Below are 25,136 nucleotides of genomic sequence, written 5' to 3' on the forward strand. Positions count from 1 at the left end.
TGAGTTAAATGACATTAGATTGGTCAGTGTAGATAGCATGCTGAGTTTAATGACAATAGATTGGTCAGTGTAGATAGCATGCTGAGTTAAATGACAATAGATTGGTCAGTGCAGATAGCATGCTGAGTTTAATGACAATAGATTGGTCAGTGTAGATAGCATGCTGAGTTAAATGATAATAGATTGGTCAGTGTAGATAGCATGCTGAGTTAAATGACAATAGATTGGTCAGTGTAGATAGTATGCTGAGTTAAATGACAACAGATTGGTCAGTGTAGATAGCATGCTGAGTTAAATGACAATAGATTGGTCAGTGTAGATAGCATGCTGAGTTTAATGACAATAGATTGGTCAGTGTAGATAGCATGCTGAGTTAAATGACAATAGATTGGTCAGTGTAGATAGCTTGCTGAGTTAAATGACAATAGATTGGTCAGTGTAGATAGCATGCTGAGTTAAATGACAACAGATTGGTCAGTGTAGATAGCATGCTGAGTTAAATGACAATAGATTGGTCAGTGTAGATAGCATGCTGAGTTAAATTACAACAGATTGGTCAGTGTAGATAGCATGCAGAGTTAAATGACAATAGAATGGTCAGTGTAGGTAGCATGCTGAGTTAAATGACAATAGATTGGTCAGTGTAGATAGCATGCTGAGTTAAATGACAATACATTGGTCAGTGTAGATAGCATGCTGAGTTAAATGACAATAGATTGGTCAGTGTACAGGTAGATAGCATGCTGAGTTAAATGACAATATATTGGTCGGTGTAGGTATATGGTATTCCTTAAATTAGAATCTAAATTTGGGTGCAAGACTGAAAGCTGTGAGGATTCCTTTTAGTAAAGGAGAAATCTACAAAAGTCATGGATTCATTTCTTCAAGAAATCTGTTCCCAGCAGTTTCATGATTAACTTGGGGGGGGGGGGGGTGGGGGCAGGGCTTAAGATTAGATAGGTACTCTAAAGGTAGCAAAACAAGCAATAGTGAGATTTAGTCCCTTTCTGAGTTGAAGGGGCCCTCAGCTCTTTGGCTCTGAACCCTTGGGTGTTTTGCCCTCTACTGTTCCATGCTTATAAAGGGACAGAACAGTTAAAGCATATCTTAGTACTACTACCAGGTATAATCGAGGCATAAAATTGAGAAAAATAGGCTCTCCTGCAAATCTATCTCCATAATTGGTTACAGGCAGGTCATAGATACTAGTAAGCCCAATTCAGTGGACTACCAAGCAGGAATGGCTGTTCAAGCAATTATTTTTGACTTGGCTTCCACAAGGCCCTATAAATCCTATATATATATATATATATATATATATATATATATATATATATATATATATATATATATATATATATATATAAATGAAAATGGTAAAGAGTTGGAAAATCAAGAACAGTGAAAAAACTTTCAGCCTCCCTCGGGATTCGAACCACAGGCCTTCCGCTCTGTACGCGGACACCCTAACCACTAGGCTATGGACGCTGATTGTATGTCCAGAGGTTCGAAACCGGTAAGGAAGGTCGTAATTCCACTGTAGGCGTTTGTCACCTGTATCGAACAATACTAGTTGTTTTTGGTGACATATTTTTGCCTTACTCTAGAGATCAAACATGATGCTAACCAACTCGAAATCATTTGTGATTCCTAAAGCCGGATCTCGAAAGAGATACTTTGAACAGATACTTTGAAAGAGATACTTTTATATATATATATATATATATATATATATATATATATATATATATATATATATATATATATAAATATAAATATATATATATATATATATATATTTATACTGACAGACCTGCTCTGCTTTAACAACTTCGTCACAAATGATACTTACATTTATCTACCTGTATTTCTAATAGAGCACAATTAAGGTCCTCATTCTTGGACAGAACTCTGTATTCAGTGGTGGCTTTCTTTGCATGTCCACTTTTAATGCTTTTCAGAGAAACATTACGAACTGGAACTGTCTGTCCGAACAAAAAAAAATAAAAGATGGAAAATGAGCAATACCAAACAATAGCAATAAATAGAAAGAAAATCCTGAAATTTTAAACAGTGATGTTGCAAAGGCCAAACAATATTTAATAAACAATTACTCTCACAGGCAACATGTTTAGAAAGTGACTAACTGTAGCATATTTGAGCTACTGTGGTCTGGTCAGTTGGAAAGAACTAGAAGCAATCCAGCTCATCAATTCTGCCAGTGATTGTGTATGCAGTTCCTGTCTGGTATCACTTTCTACTTGAAAAGGACAAGAAAAGAATTAGAAGTTTCTTGAAATACTGCTCCAAAATATTTAATCTCGAGTATGAAAGCCTTGTTGGTAAAGTAAACACTGCTGCTAAAAATGAATTCATAAGACTAGCTAAGAATATACATAGTTCTAAAGATCACCCACTTCACTCCGAGTTGATCTCTCTGTGCAATAGAACCAGCAAGTACAATCTACGTAATCCTACTATCTTGCCATCTTTTAGAATTATGCTTTTTAAGAACTCCTTTATCTACAGAGCAGCCATTTATATTCAAAATGGGTTCTTAGAATCTCTGTTATAATCCTTTTAATCTTTAATCTTTTAAAACTTCTATTCCTCTATCTTATTTCTTGTTTTTGTTTCATGCTTTCATTTTTGTACATGTTTACGTCTTTTATGTATCATCTTTTATGTGTCCTATTTATAAATGTTATCGTTTATACTGGAATAAAGAAATTGAAAATTGAAATTGAGGCTATGAACATCATTGATACCACAGTTTATACTGTATAGTAACGTATTCTGTTACCATGGGTTACACATTCAAATAGAGTAGACACACACTTTTGGCATTTCATTTTCATGTTATAAAAGTGAGACTTGTGCGGTGACACTCCTACAAATCTGTACAAATGACATCCCATAATGAACAGATATGATACGAACTGGGTCAAACTGTACCATCAAAACAAATGTCTTGTTATAGTTGTGTAAATACAGTCGTCCATTAATTACATAAATGTGTCAACATTTATTTACAAAAGTTTGTTTATACAAGCTTTGATCCTTTCTCTCTTACAACAACATTCACTGATTGACTGAATTACTGTATGCGTACCTATAAACAAGTTTTATTTCAATGTGTATGAATAATTTATGTTTGATATAGCTTTTAGCCTTTTAGAAATGTATTTGGCAGGGTGCACAGGGCCAGAAGGTTGCAGTTTTATCTGTTCTTGGGCTTTTGTGGGGAATTTCCACAATTTTAATAAGTGTATAATCACGACAAAAGCTACTGCGATCACAGCTAACTAGTAGAAACAACAAACCTTTATGAGGTTTGGAAATGTCCGTTGCAACACCTCATTAATGATTCTGGTCAGATATCATTTGTAAGATAAAACGACTCACTGCTTATTATTATTTGTCCTTGTGTTGCATCTTAATCGTTGCTAATTATATTCCCATCCAAGGTTGAAGTGTAATCTATAAAGGATTATTTAGCTTCCACCATGACTACACGGAGCATCGCTTTTAAATGTCTCAAAATAAACGCCCTCTAGCGATAATTATACGAACAATGTCAAATCCGTTTACAGAGTCTGATTACACGAATGTACAGTTCTTAAAGTTTGTGTTTGATGGGTTTGTAACTGAACTCACAGTTTACGCACAAAATGTTTAGTATAAATGAATATACTTCCGTGCATTGTTCACCTCTTTTTTTCAAAATAGATTTCTTCAAACAGTCATTTCTGGCTGTAAAATCTTGTACTTGAAAAAAACTAGGTAACTTAGAAACTACATGAGGGCAACCAAGTTTTCCGCATAGCTAGACTGAAGAACTTGATACTTGGGTCTGTACAGAAAATGGTGAAGAGAGTTTTCAATTCCTCTGTACATTTACAGCTAAGTCAACATTCACATTTTTCACATTTCACATTTTGACAATTTTTTCATCATTTGATAATTGACACTTCACTAGTCTAGCTGATGGAGAACATCGTTCCCAGATTTTATTATTGATTTATAGGATCTTAAAATTGATCAGGATCAACTCAGAGAGCACTTTTGATAATTACAATGGGCAGAATGATGTCACATGAGAACACACTGAAGTTGACTCATCAAAACTCTCCGTCAAAAGGCACTGTGTTAATAAACAAATGAAAGATTGTTTAACTTACCAAGAGATGGTCTCCAATGGATACATTCTTGAGGGCTTGACATATGGTACCTTAATATGATAGAAATGAAATTAAAAGCATAAATTACTTGAGAGAAAAATAAAATAGTTTGTTGTCTACTCTGATAAAATTGGCTAGAAATATTATTATTTCCTCATTTAATGATACCTGCTCTGTAGTTAAATAAAGTTTATGAAATGTGTAAAAGTAAGTTGGCCTGACGTTTCGATCCTAGCAGGATCTTCTTCAGAGGGTGAATGGCCTTCCTTCTTCATTCAGCCTCAGAAGAAGATCCTGCCGATCGAAACGTCAGGCCAACTGACTTTTACACATTCTCTTTACACAGGCTCTTTAGTGGATAAGCAGTTTGCTAACTGTTTTGTTTTATTTTGATTTAAAGTTTATTAAACAAAGGACACAGTCACACACTATCATTCACCAGAAACTATAAACTTTAGAAGAGGCATAGACTTAGCAACCGTCATACAATATATATATATGTAATGGAAGATATTATTTTCTCCCAAAAAGTACAGAATTCCTATTTTCTCACTATTTGGACTTTTCCAGTGTCTCAATGTTACTTAATATGCAAGACAAAAAGACTTGAAAAAATAATGTTAAAAATAAAATTACATAACCAGAACCATTAGAAACAGCTATCTTGTGAATTGACAAATTTTGCATCTTTAGGAGCAAACCACCATCTTATCATAACATTTTTGCAAATTTGGGGATACTTAGTGAATACATCTGGCTACATAGCAGGCGCGTATCCAGGATTTTCTTACCCGGGGGGCGCGAATTACTATCTAAGCGGAGCCCCACCATCAGTTGGCGCGGAGCGTACAAGAAAATTTTTGGTCTTGACACCCCCCCAGATCACCGGAAACGGCACATTTCGGGCTTGAAAATGACCAACTAGATGTTCACTTTTGCCTGACAACCAAGTATTTCCCAATCGTTTTTTTTTCCATACAAATATTAATTATACAAAATATTACAACTTTGTTGAAGGAAATGAAACAAATACCAGATGTTTCCGAAACCGAACACTACACACATAGACAGTTCGGAGGTTGTTCACCATGGAACGCCATTTTCATGCTCACTGATATGATGTGATATCTGCTGTTTGCTTTACAAATTCGAATAATTGAAATGAGACTGAAATAAATAATTGTAATCAGTTTATTGTGCAATGCCCAGTATTGTGTTCATTAAGAAAGACGCACAGTTTCAAGTTCATTATACACACTGAAGGCTTCGATTCTCTATCCATTCTGCCTTCAGTTTGACAGAAAGTTAGCGAACTGCAAACGCCTTGGTTTTGTGTTCACGAATGCGTTAGCGGCTGCCTCCAGGTTGATGTTACGGTGGCGATGGATAACCATCAGTGCAAGGCCCTTCAGTCTATCTTCTCCCATAGTTGTTCTGAAAGATAAGGACATTGGTATTTTTATTCCGTGTATTAAGAAGTGTGATCTTCACAAACCAATCTTCATTTGCCATACAGTGTCCATAAACATTTTATGTCATTGCAATTCAACGAAACTGACCAACCTGTTGAATGTTTTTAGTCGTTGAAGAGAGCTGAACGAACGCTCACACTTGCAACTCGTTATCGGTAGTGTTGCAGCTATGTGAAGCACTGTCGTAACGTTCGGAAATGTCATCTTCAGCTTTGAGCTTGTCTTAAGAGCTTGGTGGATGGTTGTAGGCACTTCTGCAATCCGCTGCTGTTTCCAGTAGACATATTCGGTACAATAAAATGTATGTTAATACCACGTCGAAACAAGAATATTGCATTACGATGTAAATCATATAATGCATCGATTGTCAGACAGGTTAATATTATTCATGTCTCCGAAAGCTTTAATATGGGAAACGATGACTCACAATCCACATGTCCATTTCATGTTGCAGGGTTCTTGGGGATGAGAGGTCGTCATGAAAGTAATTGAGGTCAGCTGGCGTCAGTGAGTGGTTGCCCTCAATACAGATCGATGGCACAAGAAAGAAAGCTTCCAATGCTCTTTTTTGTAATGGGGCATACCAGCAAAAGAAAAGAAATGAGCATTGGTGGCATGGTAAAAAGCATGAAGATTATACATAGTGTGGGTTATTGCATATGTGAAAAACACCACTATTGCACACTTAATACGAACCTCTCGTTTATTTCTGTCAGGAGGTGATCCAGAAAGGGAATAGTGGCAGTAGTCTTGAAATACTCAGTCGGGCTGTCGCATCTGGGGTTGTCGCACTGCGTTTGGCGCCCGATCACACTCGGCCTCGACTTTTGAACGTCCACCTTCTTGGGCAAGTTCAATCGCGTCCGAATATCACATGTCGTGGTATGTGTCGACATCGTTACAGACCTTCACCAATGGATCAAGAAAAGCATAAGTTAGGACGTAGCTTGCATTATTATACCTGGGCACTAATTTGACATCATTATATTTCAGTCCAGATATATCATTCAGATCTCAATGACATACAAATCTATAATCCTTTGTAACAAGTAGTTGAAGAATGAATGTCGCATTAACATCAACGGTATCTTCCTTTCGTACAGATCATGTGTAGGCTTCTTTGAGTACAACTTTAATTATTGTGGAGATTCACCTGTTGGATTGTGGTTTTGACCAGGTTGATTTGCATCATTGCGGAGGTTATGTCCAGGGAGCATGCTTGTAACCCCACACTGAGCTGTTTCAAGTACCCCACGACGCTCGTTGTCAGATGAGAGTAACAATGTAGGAGAAGTTTGTCACTCCATGCAGAAACGCCTGTGCATCCCCTCTTGCTTCCCTGTTGAATGTCGTGTCCGACGTTATGGCTGAGAGTGTCATGATCACCATAAATCATCCACGACATATTTACGCACACGTCACATGGCAACATTTTGTAAGGAGACAACTTCACTTAAGTGGGGAGATTACTGCCACAAAATATACTTACATAGGGAAATAGGTCCAAGTGTGTCTCAAATGCCTTGTGACGCTCAACCCATCTTGTGCGGCACATCAGCTTGAGTTTCCTCTTTGATGTTTCACTCGGCGTATCCACCACCAGAGGGTCATCGATGACTTCTTCCAACTTCTTCTGGTTCCCAGGGGAGTTGTAGAAATACTTAGCAATCTATAGTGAATTAAAATAAAAGTATTTAAGGACGATCGTATGACGATTAAAACGTTTTTATCATGCAGAACTGTTGTATAGAGCAGTCAAACGTTTCGAATTACATGTCAAAAGCCCATAGCCATTCTACGGCTAAGTTAAACCTGCAAATACCTTATCAGCAGTTGTCATCATATTCTGGATGAGTAGTACCTTGGTTGATGAAACTATCACCCGGTTCAGTTGGTGGGAAGTACACCATAAGTACGCACATTTGGGGTACTTGCGTTTAATGCGGGGACCGCAACCTCCGTACTGGCCTCTCATATTGCCTGCAAATATAGGGGGAAATGGAGCTTCAACATTAATGAGGCAACTGTGCGCATGGAACCGCGAGTGACGCAGAACATCAGTGATCGTAAAATGGAGCTTATGGTGTATGTTGTTGGTTATTGTGATATTGTGGATTATGGGCTGATGTTATGCTTGGAGCCACGTTCAATATCTTTAATCGTATTTCATACATCTTTCTCTGTCTCTATTTTGTTTGTAACACCCGTAATGTTACGTATGTAGAAACAAACTACGTACCTGCATCATCAGCGCAAATTCCCCTAGCATCGTGCATGCTTAAGTTGCACCTGCCCATCTCAGTGTCGATGGCTACCATGAGCTCTGCTCCGGTCATCTGGCCTGTCACGTTGATATAAGCAATGAAGTCTTCCCTGATGTCAACTGTGGTGAAATGGAGGATAAACTGATACTAGTTATGGGAATGGACACTACTCTACTCTGCATCAAAATAGCCTTAACTTTTATTTTATTTTTAGATACCCATACTAACCTACATGTTATACTTACGGTTGGAGTCTACGATGTGGAGAACGATGGACAGTTGCTCTTTTCGCGACATATCTGCCACTTCATCGATGATTATAGAGAAAAATTTGGCCCCTTGCACCTCCTGCAGAATTCCCAACCTCACTTGGTCGCCGCAAATAGAGATGAGCTCATTCGGTATTACACAAGATATCATGCTTGCATTCTTAGCGTGCTTGTCTAAATGTTCTTGAAGAACATCATCTCCACCTTCAAAAACATGATGCAGAGAAATATGTTGTTTTACGCAAAGTTGAAGACAATTATGGATTATTTAATGACGGGAACAAATATCGGAAGTGAGTCATCTTATATTGACTTTGAATTTTATGTCTGAAGTGAAAAAGTTTGACTGGTGGCGTGGTCCAAAAGCTTGAGTTTGGAACAAGATACATCAGCATTCACTTACTTCGAGCACGCATCTGGAGAATCTTGTAGAAGTTCCCCATATTGTTTCCTTGATTAAAGCGGTCTGTCCGGCTATCCCGATGGCCTCTGAACGCTAGGCCTTGTCTCCCCAGAGTGACAACAACATCTAGTATCGAAAGCAGCACTTTCCTATCCCTTGCACTGGTCTCTACTGCCTGCCTGTCCCGCTGTTCTGAGACATCTCCAGTCTGGTGTTCAATCATGGAGCGGAAGGAAAGCCACGACTCTTGGCACATACAATGCAATTCATACCCTACAAAAAATGGAAAATGATATCATGAGTAGCCATATGCAATGGGTAGTTTTGCAGGGATATTCAAAGTGCAGATATTTATTTAGTTTTCAGAATGATATTCCTTTTGTGCTAAAATAAAGGAGACCAGATATTTGCGTATCTGTTTAGCCTATAACTTTCCAATTACATCTCCTGTATTGGAATGCATGGACGGACTTGGTAGCAAATGGATTAAGGCTTGCGATTCCTATCAGTCTGGCACCACGTTTGTTGGGTTATGAGTGCTTTATCTCGATTTCCTTACTCTATCCATGTGAAAATTGGGACTTGCGAGGTGAAACGTGTATGGTTGCACCTCTTGGGTGTACATTGACCGGGTTTGTGGGTCTTGCAAGCTGTACCGATGACCAGGGGTAATGTATACGCATTCGATAGGATGTGAATTTGCGCTATATAATTATAAACATTATTTTTATGAGAGTGAGTGACTCCATCCCTCTCAGTAAGTACATGAAGTCAGTTACCTGCCCCTCTCTTGCTGCTGTCTCTTTGTATACCAAAGAAATGCGCAGTGAATTTTTCCGTCGCTTTCTTCAAGTCCCTGAATGGTCTGGTAACCATAAGCCTGGACGACGATACGTTACTGCCAGGCCGCGGAAAGAACACACAATATCTGCAGAAAGCTGCATCCTCTTTGGCACTGTATGCAAGACCTGGGTAGTTCTCCAACCATTCCCATTTGAACCTTCTGTTGCAGGTTCCACTCTGGTGTAGGGGAAATACATAGGTGGCGCTGGGTGTGGAGATGTTCTTCATTGCTTGGAATTTTGTGCTGTTACCCTTTCCCTTCCAGTTGAAGTTGACGTAATTTGGAAACAAGTTTTCTTTTGAGACAAAATGAGGTGAAATCATTATAAAGTCCAAGTCCCTGCACACGCAATCAATACATGCATATTAGCAAATGAAATATGTCAAAATACCAAAGGATGGGGTAGGTTATGGGATATTAAAACTATATATACTCATTATCAATAGTAGGCTATAAATAGCTTCTGCTTATTACAAAGTCACAATGTAATATAGCAATGCATTTTTGGAAATTATGATATTATTATTATCATTATTATTGTAACGACTTCCCCAATAATTAAAAATAATATGAAAGGGTAATAACACCGCAAACGATTGTATGTTATTGGCACATGACATGCACATTAAGACGTTGAACGCGCGCAGAGCGCGCGGCAAAATGTTGGTTATATATTTCGGGCGAGTCGTTACAGCCACCCAAATCAAATTGGGCTCCTACGCCTATGCTGACCTAATAAGGTGATCGAGAGTACAATTTTTATGTAGGAAAAGGGCACATTATTAACCTGAGGAAAAGTGGGGGGCACGTGCCCCCTGTGCCCCCCCCGGTTCCGCCACCCTTGTTTCAGAATAAGTTTACAGTTTATTGTACCCTTACCAAATACTGAACGAACGCCACTACATCTCGTCTCAGAAGGCATGCCTGTTCAGCAGGCGACTGGTTGCCGGTATACTTGTTTATACCCAACTTAGGACACTGCGCAACCATGCATGGAAGAAACAAGAGCCGTCTCCGGGAATGTCATACATGATTTGCATGCCAAGAGTGGCTGCATTCTCTTGCAGACGATCTCTCTCACTCTTGGTGCGTTGCTTCTTGTAGGGCAAAAAGTTGAGAATGCTATAGTTATCACCCTCCTTTTTACGATTCTTCCTTGCAGGCACCTGAAAGAATTGTGAGATGATATTGTTTGAATAATGAGTTATTGCTCAATATGGAAAAAAAATGATTGGCCTCCTTTTCAATATCGACAAAATGCATACAAAAACACGGCGTTGGGAATGAAAAATGTTGTTCTATCGAATTTGGAATAAATACGGCATCCGATTCAATCGAAGCCAACATGATAGGATGAATGTAGGTTCGAAAGCTGAAAGGAAGAGGGGCCGAAACAGGAGGCAGGCAGGTAACGTTGTACTTCGTCGTGCATAGTCCATTCTTTCTCACGTTCACCAATGCCAGTTTGGAAGAGAGGAGGTTTCGGCGGCAGTAATCTGATATATATGTTTCATCACCACACCGTACCGGCTTTCAGCATTGATGTCATCGTAACAATAGCGCACCTGGTATAACAAACTGTCATAACGACTAACATCGCAATGCGTTCTCGCAATGTCACTGCGGTCGATGTGTTTCAAAATATTAACCAAGTTTAGGGAAGTTCAGATGATGCAGTATTGCCACTTGCATAATGCTGTAGCTGATCATTTTGTTGTATGCTGGTGCCAATTAACTTTGTAGCATTTTTAGCACAACTGTAGTCCATCGAAATGGACAAAATATAGCCTATTACGAAAAAAATATATTACCGTAGCTGTACAAGTCAATGGGATATTGCGATATGATACATACCGATTTTGGGGAAGCTCCTAACAATTGTATGGCCGCTTTGAAAGATTTTCACCTATTAGAATTTCAATAAGAGTTCAATGAAATAATATTTTTTCTTTTGAAGGAGGGAGGGTTAAGGAGTTAAACGTGCCCCCCCCTTAAATTGACCCTAAATGGCGGGAAAACCGGGAAATGCATGCTAACTACATTCCCTTAGAAGCCCAATCCCGACCTATTACGTACAAGTCGGGAGGAGCGGATTATTTACGCCCACAAGTTTTATAACTCTGGGGTTTGCCTATATAGGCTGTCCTTCAAAGATTACGACATGTTACTATGACTACCACACATAAACAAACACGGGCCGCACTTCATGAATGAACCTAGAAGTATATTACTACGCCAGTGACATTTCCACAGATATGTTTATGTATATCACTGAAATGAATATTTGGCTATGTAAATGACATGACTTGAAATATATTTGTTTTATCAATTCAAATAATATTGTCTTCGCGAAAAACACACATTTCTCTCATTTAATAGTTGACAAAATTTTACAATGACTTGCTCAGTACGATCTACATTTTATTTGTGTATAAATATATGAGTAACCAACTACCTAACTTACCCACGGCCTTTGGTGCAAATTGTACCGTACAGGCCAGTGTTTCCACTTCCAAGGGATTTGCCCGACATTCGGGAAATTGGAACTAATTCGGAACAAGTTTCAAAAAATTACGAAATACTGAGATCAATGAAATTTTCATTAGGACCCTGCCCTAGACACATATCGTTTTTTGGGGGCAATTGGTTAGCTAAGTCTTAGTTTGTAATGTTTAGCATAAGCTATGTGTGGCAATGGGCTTTACATAGCCTAACGTTAGTCTAAGTAGGCTAGCCTTTAATGAAAACTGACGGCTAATGGGTTATTTATAGTAACTGTATAGCAATGCGAGCTAGGCGCTTATAACTGGTACGAATATGGGCCTACGTCCTTATGCTAGGGCTACAGTGTGGGCCTATTCGATTGCATATGCAAATTCCCACGGAAGCAACCTCAGGAATAATGTGTGTAAAATGTATCAATGTTGCCATAATGTTGCTTTCACAGTTGCTTTGATAGCTGCATATCAAATAAAATTGAGTAGGCCTAATACACCAGTGGAGTAAATAACTTACTGATCTCTTCTTGGATGCCATTGTGTTATAGTTACTAACAGGTGATTCAACCGATGTTCAACGCCTCACATGTTTTCAAAGTTTCCTGCAGTTTGCTCAAAATTACCGTAATATTTCGCGCCCAATGAAATGTAGGCAGTGTGACCACTCCTTGGGACTTTTCCCCAAGATCTTGGAAATTGGTGGTATGTCTTTTCGTGGTATGTCTAGGATTTTCATCCCTAGATATCGCTAGATATTCATACAGTACAGTGTCTTTGGGATTATTGGGGCCAGATCTTGGGAAATTGCAAAATCGGGAGTGGTTATACAGCTGCATGTAGGTCAGTGCACGACCTCAAGCCGTCACTAATACACAACCCGATCACTTGTTATCGATGAAGTGGTGTATTGCCGGATTTTGTCAAGGTCTTGGTATACTACGGGCGAAACTCATTTATTAAGTTTCGTAACTCATCGGGAAGCGATTAGAAGGGTGGGGCGTAGCGTTGGGGTGTAGGATTGCCGGCGCGCGTTTTCATGCAGATGGGAACAATCTCAATTAGTGTTGGGTGCGTCCGCCCCCCCCCATGATACGACCTTGGTTCCACTACATGATATTCACAGGAGATGTGCTCAATTTATGTGCGTCATGTTCCCTGACGACTCGGCCGAGTTCGAGACCAGCCACAGTTGGTTTCATAGCACAATTGTTTAAAGCGTCCATACCCACACACATGTTATGATAGACCATATATACTATATATATATATATATATATATATATATGTATATATATATATATATATTTATATATATATATATATAAATACTATATATTTATGTGTATATATATATATATATACTATACATATAGGTATATGTTGAGACTCAGAGTTTCACGCGTTGAGGCGATCACCTGACAACTAATATATATATATATATATATATATATATATATATATATATATATATGTATATATATGTATATATATATATATATATATATATATATATATATATACTATATTGAGAGAGTAAAATGGAAACGTCAAAAATGGAGTTGTCGTTTTAAGTAGTAGAGTGAGGCGCACCTCCTCACCAAAATCCTCGATCCGTCACTGGCTACCCTGTGTATATAATTGGGATCATCGCTGTTATTATGTCACTGTTTCTCTTTCTCTTCCCGGTGTCTTTGCATTTTTCTTCTACTCCCTCCTTTTTCTCTCTTTCTTCTTTTCTTTTTTCCTTCCTTCCTCCCTTCCCCTCCTTTTCCTCTCTTCTCTCTCCCTCTTTTTTCCCTTTTTTCTTCTTTTTTTTTCTCCTCTTTTTCTTAACCGGGGGCGCGCCCCCAACGCCCCCCCCCCCTGGATACGCGCCTGCATAGTCATCAAGTCAATTGAGCTGGAAATGCTTTTGCTTTTCTTAAAAGTACATCAATCATTTAGCCGCAGAGGAAAATAACATTCCGACAAAAGCATTACATTTTGATGAGCTTCTATAACTACAGCGAACACTGATTGCCAATTGAAACATTCAAAATGTATCAAGTTTCAGGGATAAACCAAGGAAACGATTATGAGAGCCTCAGAAGAGATCATAATAGCCTCCTAATGTAATGTTTTAAGAACATCTACCACACTGATATCACAGACTGAGACAGCCAGCTGTGATACACTTCCGAGGGTAGAGAAACCGTCAGCCAGTCAAAGAAATGTAACAAGTTTCAGGGATAAACCAAGGAGGAGGAATGAGAGCCTTAGAAGAGATCATAATAGCCTCATAAGTAAATCTTTTCAAGAACGTCTACCACACTGACATCACAGACTGAGACTGCCTGCGGTCACACACTTCCGAGGGTAGAGAAACCTTCAGACAGTCAAATAGGTAAACATTCAACCACACTTTGAGATAATAAGTACAAGATTCTCAGATGCAGATTTGACTCTGACAGTGTCCAATGATTTTCTCTTCATGTAAGTGTTACATTGCTTGTCACTGGTATATTTCCCTTTAAAGTCACATTATGCATTCAATCTCAACGGTCCAAACAGTTTTACTTCAGTACGGTTGAAGATTAATAATCACTTTTCCCTCAATTTTTTTTCGGCCATTCGCAGAGATCAAGTTCCAAATCAAAGGTGGAACCAAACGGAAGGGGGGAACAAACCAAATTAAAAGATTTCAAACCAAATCAAAGATCTTTGTAATTGTTTTGGTCGAGATGAAAACAGTAATCGGACGCATGCTTTCATCTCGACCGAAACAATAACAGAGAACGAGACAATTTCAGTGATTCACTCCACTGGTCTTACACTTCATTATTTTTCCATTTCATTGGTTAAACCCTCCAAAAAGATAATTGTTCCTACCTGCCTCAGGTTCCGGGATTCCAATTGTTACAGCTCTAAGGTAGAAATAGAAAGACATTACGTGTACTTGTGCAGAATTTCTCAAAAGTTTCAAGTTTTCTTAATTAATATTAGACAAAGAAGTTAATTCAGAATGATGATATCCCTTGGTGTCATACTTTAAATATTCTTTAACTTTTGATACTTCTTATCCCAGTGTTTTGACATAAATATGTACAAAGGAAGAGAATATACTAACACAAGTTACAAATTAAATGGAGAGCATTAGGCAATATGTGATAAGGAAGAAATGACAAAGCTTCTTTCCAAACCAAACTCATTGAAAAGTGATCATGACTGGCAAAAGCTTGTAGGTGTAATCTGAGGAGCTGACCTAGCAGTCTGTTGTGTTAGACTGAGTAGTCCAGCCACTTTAACTGACGAGCCTTCGATGTTTAATGGGTGAGATCCCAAAGGTTCAAAGTGTTGTTTGACAGTCTACAACATATCAAAATTAATTTTGTGCTTTTTAAGCAGGAGTTCTTTCTATTGGCAAAGAGTGCCATCTTACATTTCCATGGTGCATGTTAACAATTCTCAAGGAGAATTAAATAGTGAGAGATTGTGAGAGGGTGTTCTTCATACAAAAATTGTCATTCTCACAGAAACATAACTATTTGCTGTTTAATGGTTGTTGTGTATAATAAAGTGATACATTTTCCAAAATGTCTGTTCTGTTATACAGAACACTAGCATTTTTTCGTCAGTTTTGTGGCATATTGCAATATTTAGCGTAAGTGGTAGTCACCCTCAAAATTTGTAAACCTGTGACTCCTGGCAAAACAAGTTATTAGGTTATAGTTAATAACATGTACCCCAATATTAAATCCAGCCGGATGTCGGATTCTGTAAAAAAAATCCTTAAAATGCAGAAAATTCAGAATGTTGGATTATGTTGATTTCCAAACTTCGATACAACAGACAACAGGAGTTCCAGCAAGATCTTTGGCTGATTCTGGCAAATCTGATATTTGGCCAGATTTGAAATGCCATTTGCTGGGGCATCCCTACTTGTGAAAAAACCATAGAAACTTGTAATTTTAAAAGTCTCTTGGGATATTACAATATGGATTTTACAATAATCATCTTTAATTTAAATCTATTTTGTCATGAATTGTACAGCAAATAAACAAGTGTATTAATTAATACTGCAAATCCTGCATACAAAAAAACTTACAGGAATTTCCTTCTGATGGAATGGTTTACTCCAGCTATTTGCCAGCTATTCCTCAACTCATTTAGCTTGTCTATGTCGGTAGCCATAAGAAGAGATCCAGAGCTTTCTCTGTAGAGGGAGAAACAAGAAAAGAATAATTGCTAGCCGAAATAAAATCATTTTCTTGTTTAAATATGTTTATATATAAAACTTGCTCCGTCAGCCTGAATTAATCGCAACAAATCTAAAGCCATGAACTCAGATTAAAATTTTATATTAAAGTGTATCTTCATCATGCTGGTTTCCATGTAATCAAATGTAACCCAATTGCCTGGGTATGTTCCCAGTTAATACAATGAATGGAAGAACTCCAAATATAGCAACTTTAAATTATTTTTCAAGGGAATGGTTTGCTAGGCAATGATAGACAGAGAATTGAATGAGTTTTTAACTTTCAGAAAATGTTCTAGACAAATTCCGTGGAACAATTTTCATATTGGCCACAATTCATATATAGAAAATTAAAACTACTGGAGTGGGACATGCATTTTGATGGTGAAAGGATTAGGTCAAGCCACCTTCATGAGAAGAAACAAAAACCTGACTAAAATCCCAACTACAAAAGAAACAGCAATGAAAATTAAAGGCTACTTGATATATATGGTCCTATGAGTCATAACAGATGAATAAATGTCTCAGAACAAAAAAAATGTGGGATTGTAATAATTTCCAAACTCTGATAAATCTGGCAGGAATTCCAGCAAGACCTTTGGCTTAATCTGGCAAATTCAGCCAAATGGTTTAGTCATGAACTCAAATTTTCTTTTACCATCAAATTTAGATGTTGTGTGAATATGACAGGGTCGGTAACATTCCTTAATAATTGTCAATAACTTACAACTTATGTTACCGCCTCTTTAAGAACCTCACAGTTAATTGGTCAAAGACTTTTGTTTAAAGGAGAAATATACCCTAGACTTGTCTGCTTGGAGAATACCGTTTTTCAGTAAGCTCTTTCAAACAGAAGCGACACGAATACTTGAAACATTTCTTTCAACCTTAAAAATAGCCCAAATTGTCACCCATGGCATTCGCCATGCTTTATTAATTCGAGTTCCCTCTTGTTTCGTAAGTAAGCGAGCCACATCTCAACACATACATTTCCTATGCGCCGTTAATCATAACTAAGGCAATATGTAGTCAAATTTTCTTCCAAAACACTTTCCGGGCTCGAGAACTTTGGAAGAAAGAGAACATGGATGCATTTGGACTTGACTGCTATCAATACGAGAATGAATACACAGTGGAGGAACTGAGACAACGAGACCTAAAGCTTGCTAAACAGATCGCATATGTGGCCGACATTGGCAGTTACTCTATGATGCTAGAACTGCGGACAGTTCTGCTACAGAGGGTCAAGTCTGGTGCTTTTGTACATTCTCTTTTCTCTGGAAATCTTTTTTTGTCAGGAATAACATAATATCGTTTTCCCTTCCCTGTTCCTTCTGCCCCTCTCCTGTTTACACAACAGAATGCTTGGCACTGCGCACCAACTTCTGAACAATCTCCGAGAGCGAGTGTACAATTCATATGTAGAGAGGGGAATTGTTTAACTTACGATGTGGCTCGCTGATGTCATTTTTGAAGTTCTCTTTGTTACATAATGGCTGCCAACACAGTACAGTAGGTTTGTAAATATAGTTAGAAAATTCCTAGAATTTTGGGGAAAGGTAGTTTTGACAAGTAATTTGACAGAGGGTATAAGAATAGTAATCTCTACTATGAAGTCACCGCAAAACCCCAGGGTTAACATCTGCTTTAATTTTATGTTTTGTTAGCACATTATTTACTATTCGTTTACTATTTACGTCCGACTGACTTTGGAGGGGTGTGCTATTAGAAAGACTATTCCAAATGGTACTATACATAAAACCATCATTATAAGTAACTTCAATTTAATTGTTAGTGCCAACCAAGTTTAACTACATACATTAACGCCTACAGCTTTGCTCATGGTCTCTGCATAAAATCACAGGGAATACTGAAAGAACAAAGACAAACCTATCTACTACATAACAACTTTTGGCATCAACTAAGAGGAGATAAAAGAACATGATACTAACTTCTCTGGCGCTTTGATTATCTCCAGAAAAGGTAGATTACAAGCCTCCGCTAGTTGAGGTACGACTTCAGTGACTGAGACAGCGTCCGTTCTTCCTGTGTTAACTGACACCCCGGGTGGCTTTGCAATCACGAGTAAACCATCTGCAGATATCAATTTATAAATCAAAACCATTTAAGTGAAACAATTAAGAAAGTTTATCAATACATATACCAATGGGGACATTACATGGCACTCCCCATTGCAACCAGGAATGCCTGCCTCATAATTCTCTGAAGACTCATCGAAAGGAGAAGGCTTGATGTCTATGCTAGTGTAACTGTTTGTACTTGATCATCTCATGGATAGTGTTTCAAATGAGTTTCTGTACCTTTGGGATTCACTAAATTAATACTTTGATGCCACACATGTAGGAACTGAATGGAAATTTCACCAGGATGTTTAGATTGTCAATTCCACTTTTACTTGTCATTTACAAATTTGCCTCTGAAGAACTTAAGCATTAAACCCTGATCACACACACAAACTCACAAACACACAAAGTCAGCGAACCTGTGAATGTGTAAAGAGAAGTCAGATACACAGATTTGCAACTCTCAATTTGGTATCGCAGATTCACCTGTATTCACCTGTATCCCACGCCTCATCACTAGACAGATGTAGTGTGGGATGAAGAAGGGAGAGAGAGCTCAGCTCTTGTAACTCCCCTACATTGCAGATGTCTGTCCAAAAGTCCCTTGAACTGATTAATACTGGTAGCATCAATGGCAGACTGTGGAAGGGCATTCCATTCAGATACTACCCTGACCGAAAAAAAATGTCTGCGTACATTCAATTTTGAATATTTTGCGCACAGTTGCATTGAATGGCCTCTAGTAAAAGAGATGTCGCTAAATTCAAACTATAATTGAGGGCTAGCTTTTACGTAACCTTTCATAATTTTAAAAGCTTTAATTAAATCTCCTCTTAGTCTTCTGGTGGATAATGTGGTGAGATTTAGAGCAGAACGCTAATTTAATTCAAATTTTGTAGAGAATCAAGGTTTGTTTCAAGGTTAAACTTTGTCTAAATATTATATAATCTCAAAAAACTACCACACATGTAGGAACTGAATGTTTAGACTGTCAATTCCTCTTTTACATGTCATTAACAAATTTGCCTCTGAAGTACTTAGGCATTAAACCTTCAACTCTTCAATTTGGTATCGGAGAAGCATGTCAGTCTGTGAGAACTAAAATATTGGGCACGACGAGATTAGTGCCGCGATCAAAAAGAGACATACTGTAAAGTGAAGGGACTACGATTGACTTTAAAGGATGGTCAGCTGCTAAATTAGTATGTCGGCTCATCATTCTGTACCATAAGTAGATTGGGGAAGCGAATTTGAATTTCTCATGACTGTTGAATATTCATGTTTCCTCTGTATTCTACTGGATCACTCTATGTCAGTCACGACATATTGTAATTCAAGTGGTTTTTAACTGCATGATTTGTTTTCTGACTCTGGTCTTTCTGACTCTCTTTCAATAGGTGGGTTGCTATATTCTGTATTTATTGTGTAATGTTATAATTGCAAGTTGTCAGTCAAGAGAAAAGTGTATGTTTTCTAGGGACAAACTAAAACGAATGACCGAATGACAATTGACTTTGTACAGGGTAAATTATCATTTGCGAATGACAGCGAATGACAGCGAATGACAACGAATGACAACGAAGGACAGTGTTGAGTGGAGATAGAATGATTAACGGAGTGGAGTAAATGCCATTATTGGTTTTCTGCGCAAAAATGATTTGAGGAAAATCGCATCACGTGTTTGCAGGGTTTTGGTGTAATTTACGGATAGAAACCACAGGGAAAGTTTTTGTGTGAGAATGCCCTTGAGTACTGTGCTTTTTACCTCTGTAGATTTATATAGAAAGATAACTGAGGCCGTTTCAAGATTATAGTATTGTTAGTTTCTAACAATTAATATCGGAAAAATGACGTTAAATTTACTTTTTAAAATCAGACTTACAATTTCGCTTACTATAAGGTGCGTTTTTATCTTGTCCGTACTTTACTAGAGCTAGATACCCACGAAGTCTGAACTGTGATATCCGGTTGAAGCAAATGTCTGTGCTGTCATTATTGTCATTTGTTTTAGTCAACACATTTTTTTAGTGTGTACAACATATTGTCATTCGTTATGTGTAACGCAATTGTCATTCGTTTTAGTAACACCCGTTTTCTAGTTGGGCCTGTGCTGTTCTTCTAACAATGTTTATATTTGCTTTGCCATTGATTTCCAATTTGTTTAAAAAATTTATTCCATATATATTTGTGTAACCTTAAATGTTTTGTACAGTAACATTGTCAACAACACCAAACGAAAAGTAAAGGGAAGGTACATGCTATGGCTTAAAATTTGGAAACAGATGTTACAAACCTTTATGAGAACAAATGTTTGACTTTAAGATCTTTAACAACTCTTCTTTATTCTCAGGTGAATTGATGTTGGGCTGGTCAACATGGATAAGAGATTCTCGCTGAACTTGTTTTGACTTTGATGAATACCTTGCAGTGTGAATCTTCCTTGCAAATCTAATCTCAGACTTCTGCCATGATTCCTCCAGTTGGACACGCAGTAATCTGCTGCAGCATTGACCCAGCCTCAGACTCATTTCAGGATAGTCTACAGGAAAATAAGAAAATGAAATACATCCTATGATTACTGCAGTTCCTGAATGATGATGATGATGATGGTGGTGGTGGTGGTGGTGGTGGTGGTGATGGTGGTGGTGGTGATGGTGGTGATGGTGATGGTGGTGATGATGATGATGATGATGATGATGATGATGATGATGATGATGATGATGATGATGATGATGATGATGATGATGATGATGATGATGATGATGATGATGATGATGATGATGATGATGATGATGATGATGATGATGATGATGATGATGATGATGATGATGATGATGATAATGTACAAGCAACAACAACACAAAACAAGTGCACAAATGACTTTAAGGTACGGTAGCTACTTCTGAGTACATTTCAAAGAAGCTTAAACAAGTTATCTCATCAGATTTATTGGATCTTTGAGATGGACACCCTACAGTACAGCAGAGCAGTCACCTTCAAAGTCCATAATTAAGATGACCACTATGGGAGTGGGACTTCATCATATTATTGCCCAATTATTGCACAATACCATATTATTGAAAAGGTGTCTCAAATATGATATAATTTTTATTATTTGTCATTTGTTTGTAATTAAAAGAATATAATGTGGGCCTATTAAACATGGGCAATTTTTTAATGGTTGCACCGTCGACAGAGATGATCAAATGTTCCGTCTGGATGACCAAACTCAGCTGCGGTAGGCTAGCTATCTTGTTCATGTTAACAAAAGCTCACGTATTGAATATTTGTAAATGACCATTAAGAGCTTATTTTTCTTCTCTTTGGAAATGTTGGCAATTATAGTTACTTGTAAAGTTTGGCTGAATAACAATTCTATCACAGTAATCTCTCTTTCATCAATTGCAAGTTGCTGATATGTAAATGAATGTTAATAAATGGAATGCTAAAAATTGCTAACAAATGTTGCAATGTGCTAATAAATGCAATATGGAATGGACACTGAAGAAGTCCAGGAAATGCTTTCTATCAAACTATTTAGAGTAACTGCAAAACACCCTGCAACTTTGGAGCGACACCCTTAAAAGAGGTTGGCTATGGCATATAGTCTAGTAATACACAGAGACATACCAAAACTAAACAAAAGTTCATAATATCTCGCTGCTGTGGTTAACTATCTGGGCGGCTAATTTTTGCCTTTCTTTTGAAGAATGACCCATCATTACATCGTGATGTTCAATACAAGGAGAAATACCAAAAACAAAGTAAGTTCAATGTATTATGTTGTTGTGGCTATACCCCATCAGAATGGTTCAATTTTGGCCATTCCTTTTCAAAACTCATCATTATAATTATTACTATGGGTCCTTATTCAAGCTAAAATTTGTTTGTGATATTATTACAAACAACGTAATCAGATTCTCTTTCTTTTTTTAATTGAGCTGTTTTTTAAAAAGGGAAATTCTTGAAGGGTAATTTGGTTACTTAGTTTGTGCCAGCCAGCTACAGCGTAGAGCTTTGTGTGTGGAATATTCTGCCAAACTTTGTGTAGTTTGTATATAGGCTTCCACCCTAACATTAATTAGGCTGATACTGATGATAGGAGATAGTTTTGCCGACCTTGTCCTCCTAATGTCTGTAGACTAGTATTAGTACAGTAACCCAACTTAAGCTTGCCTGCATGACATGTGTGCTGAGTACCGTACCGTAACCTTTTGCATTGCTTATTTGTTGAAAAACACCACCTAGGCCTATCGTTCTACTGTAACTAGCACTGCATATGCTACGTACTATTTCGTACTAGTTACTAAGTAACTAAGTAACTAGATAATACTAACATAACCTATTCGACAAAAAAATACAGTGACTCGAGAATAGAAGATGAAGATTCAGCTCCCATGATTCATTTATCTTATGTCAATCTTGTACTTATATTTTGAACTTAAATTACATTTTAATCGACCATTTGTTCGCCTTTCGAGATTAAACTCGATGCACGTAGATCTGTGAGGTGGCACACGTCTATTACAGTCTTTATCAGTCCGCACAGTGTTCTTGTGTCTCAGGAAAGTGGCAAAAAGCCGCGGCAGCAGGAGAACATCTTTTTTCAAATGTTATCAATGAGGATGGGTTTGTTTTGTTTTGTGGATTGGATGTTGGCGAGTATGCATGGAAGTGCACGTGGTGCAAAAAAATGGGCAATTGAGGCAATTTGGCCACTTTAGGCCTCCGGGAGCAGCTTAGGACAATTGTTTACTGCTGAGTAAAGAGGTTTGTTTACAAGTGATGAAAACAAGTGCTTTAGGCACTCATAGCAAAAAATGTACACGGTCATGATTCGGAAAATTGATGGTGCTATGAATGCACAATGATTTTTTGAGTTTCCGGTAATTCTTTCAAAGATGACAGTTTAATCAGTACAAATTTTTAAATTTGTAGTGCATTTCTATTCGGTATGGAAACATATCTTCTGCTGTATGAGAAAACTCTAGGACGATCTTGGAAGTATGTCTGTTGTCATGAGGTGATATTATACCTCTTTAAGTTCCCATAAAACTCCTCCAAGGTCTTTAACCCGTTGCAATTTCAACCTTCATGTTTATCCCTTGTTAAATTACCACGATATCCGAATAAAGTAATGCAATAGGAATGATGGGTCCAATAAAATTTATATTTTAGTTTTATAATTATATTGATTTGCCCCAGAGATCACAGAGCGCGGTTGAGTGAACAAAATGTCAACAGACAATAGTTCATGTGACGGATCACTTTGCAGTCACTGCATGCGAAAATATCAAGAGCTGTAAATATCTTCTTTTTTTTCAATTTCATGCGTGAATATTATTTAATTTGACTCTGCTTTGCTGCAAACTAACCGCGTTATCCCGAACGTTTCATCACAATCAAATTATACTTCCCTAACCAGTCTATACGAATGACCAACTTAAAAATTAATGTTCGAAAAGTTACTAACAGATTAATTTGAAATGACAAATGTCCTGTGGATAAACTTTCAAAGAAAGTTTCATAGGCCTACACTAATTTTTTTTTTAGATTCCACCGGACTTCGTGAGAAGGCGAACTTAGAATCTGTTAAACCGATTTCATTTGATGTAGAAATGATATGATAAGATCCATTCAGTTAACCCGTACTTAGGAATGGTTAGATATAATATCATCATGTTGAATGGTATACATGACCGTTACTCAGGGTGGGAATTTGGCAAAAAAAGTTGGTACGCATTTTTTCATTTTTTGATGAAATGTGCTTACCAACATGAACCAAGATTTCTCAGTTAGTAAGCACAATTCATGAATCGGTAAGCACAGCACATTGACCTGAAAAATGAACAAATATCAAGTCGTGCTGTTTATAATACAATATGCGACCAATCAAATGAAGGCAAGTACAACCATACCAGCACATCCTGTGATCTAGTATCCAGTCAGAGCCACATAGAGGGTGATGCAGATGCACATGGTTCCAGAAGAGTCTGCTCTGGTCACCAATCACCAACAGATGTCATCATCAACGTTGAAGGAAGATGGGGACTACACAGTACACTCCAAAGAAACGTGGGGTTTGCCGGACTCTGCCCTTTGTGAACGGCAAAGCATGTTCACTAAAAAGTTCGCGGAAAGCACGCTATAAACACATGGCTGCCAAGTGCAGTATTCATGATGCAAGTTTCGTACAAATATTTTAACGAACGTTTCACAGAATCTGGGAATTTCATATGCAGTAATAATTTAAAAATTAAATGAATAACTGCAATAATTTCGAAGTAAATTATTTCACGAAGCACAGTAATATTTCGCTGCTGATGTTATTTTCGGCTGATGTTATAAAACGGCATACAACACACAGCAAGTCAAAAGAGCAAGTGGGCAACCCATCTCGAATGTAAACAACTTCTTAAACCGGCCATATGCCGTACATACATTTGCGCTGCACCGACAGTGTACTTTTGCATTAGTAGACCTACATAGTGCAGTGCTGACTAGGGTTGGGCGATATATCGAAAATTCTTATTATCGCGATAAAAAAATTTTAACACGATTTTTTTGGAGTATTGAACAAATGACGATAATTTCTTGTGAAAGAAATTTGAAATAACTGTGGATAAAAATGCGATTATCCTTTCTACGTTTTATGTGTAAATATTATTCTAGCATTCCATGGTTAAGAAAGTTGAAAAAAATAAAGTTTATCAACTTCATTCACTGACTTTTGAACTTCGTAAAAAACCCGTCCTTTACAACATTAACTGTATAGAGAAAAACAGCTCGAAAATCAGTAGAGAAATTACCAATTGTGTACGAACAGTAAGTTGGTACACCTTTCAAATTTTACGAAAGATCGAGCAAAATACTTTCGAAAAATTCAC

General features: G+C 37.6%; 3 protein-coding genes across 8 annotated transcripts in view; 1 reads left to right on the top strand and 2 right to left on the bottom strand.

The window, feature by feature from the left end:
• The window catches only part of LOC139961837 (uncharacterized), a 249,171-nt gene that overhangs the window by 112,618 nt on the left and 111,417 nt on the right, over positions 1-25,136 (top strand). The gene's annotated exons all lie outside the window — the stretch shown is intronic.
• The window catches only part of LOC139961848 (uncharacterized), a 62,954-nt gene that overhangs the window by 16,558 nt on the left and 21,260 nt on the right, over positions 1-25,136 (bottom strand). Inside the window, exons 6-11 of the mRNA XM_071961425.1 lie at positions 20,543-20,788; positions 18,118-18,259; positions 16,016-16,123; positions 14,800-14,834; positions 4,182-4,231; positions 1,853-1,985 (exon numbers count right to left, since the gene is read on the bottom strand). Coding sequence (XP_071817526.1) covers positions 1,853-1,985; positions 4,182-4,231; positions 14,800-14,834; positions 16,016-16,123; positions 18,118-18,259; positions 20,543-20,788 — 714 coding nt within the window. The remainder of the gene's footprint in view (positions 1-1,852; positions 1,986-4,181; positions 4,232-14,799; positions 14,835-16,015; positions 16,124-18,117; positions 18,260-20,542; positions 20,789-25,136) is intronic.
• Positions 6,411-12,985, bottom strand: LOC139961846 (52 kDa repressor of the inhibitor of the protein kinase-like). Its single transcript, XM_071961418.1, has 9 exons — positions 11,898-12,985; positions 10,313-10,599; positions 9,369-9,728; positions 8,590-8,862; positions 8,163-8,390; positions 7,893-8,036; positions 7,476-7,633; positions 7,143-7,322; positions 6,411-6,559 (listed from the first exon to the last, which is right to left on the bottom strand). The coding sequence occupies exons 2-9, from the start codon at positions 10,353-10,355 to the stop codon at positions 6,524-6,526; spliced, it is 1,422 nt and encodes a 473-aa protein (XP_071817519.1). The 5' UTR covers positions 10,356-10,599; positions 11,898-12,985; the 3' UTR covers positions 6,411-6,523.

This window comes from Apostichopus japonicus, chromosome 20 (assembly GCF_037975245.1).
Source record: "Apostichopus japonicus isolate 1M-3 chromosome 20, ASM3797524v1, whole genome shotgun sequence".
In the NCBI taxonomy this organism is placed as follows: Eukaryota; Metazoa; Echinodermata; class Holothuroidea; order Aspidochirotida; family Stichopodidae; genus Apostichopus; species Apostichopus japonicus.

Bases quoted from the DNA above. Each gene is read 5' to 3' on its own strand.
- LOC139961846 (XM_071961418.1), bottom strand. From the start codon at position 10,355: ATGCCTTCTGAGACGAGATGTAGTGGCGTTCGTTCAGTATTTG. The intron at 8,391-8,589 runs GTAAGTGAATGC...ATGTTTTTGAAG, and splicing joins TCTCCAGATGCGTGCTCGAA to GTGGAGATGATGTTCTTCAA. The intron at 8,037-8,162 runs GTAAGTATAACA...ATTTCACCACAG, and splicing joins CCACATCGTAGACTCCAACC to TTGACATCAGGGAAGACTTC.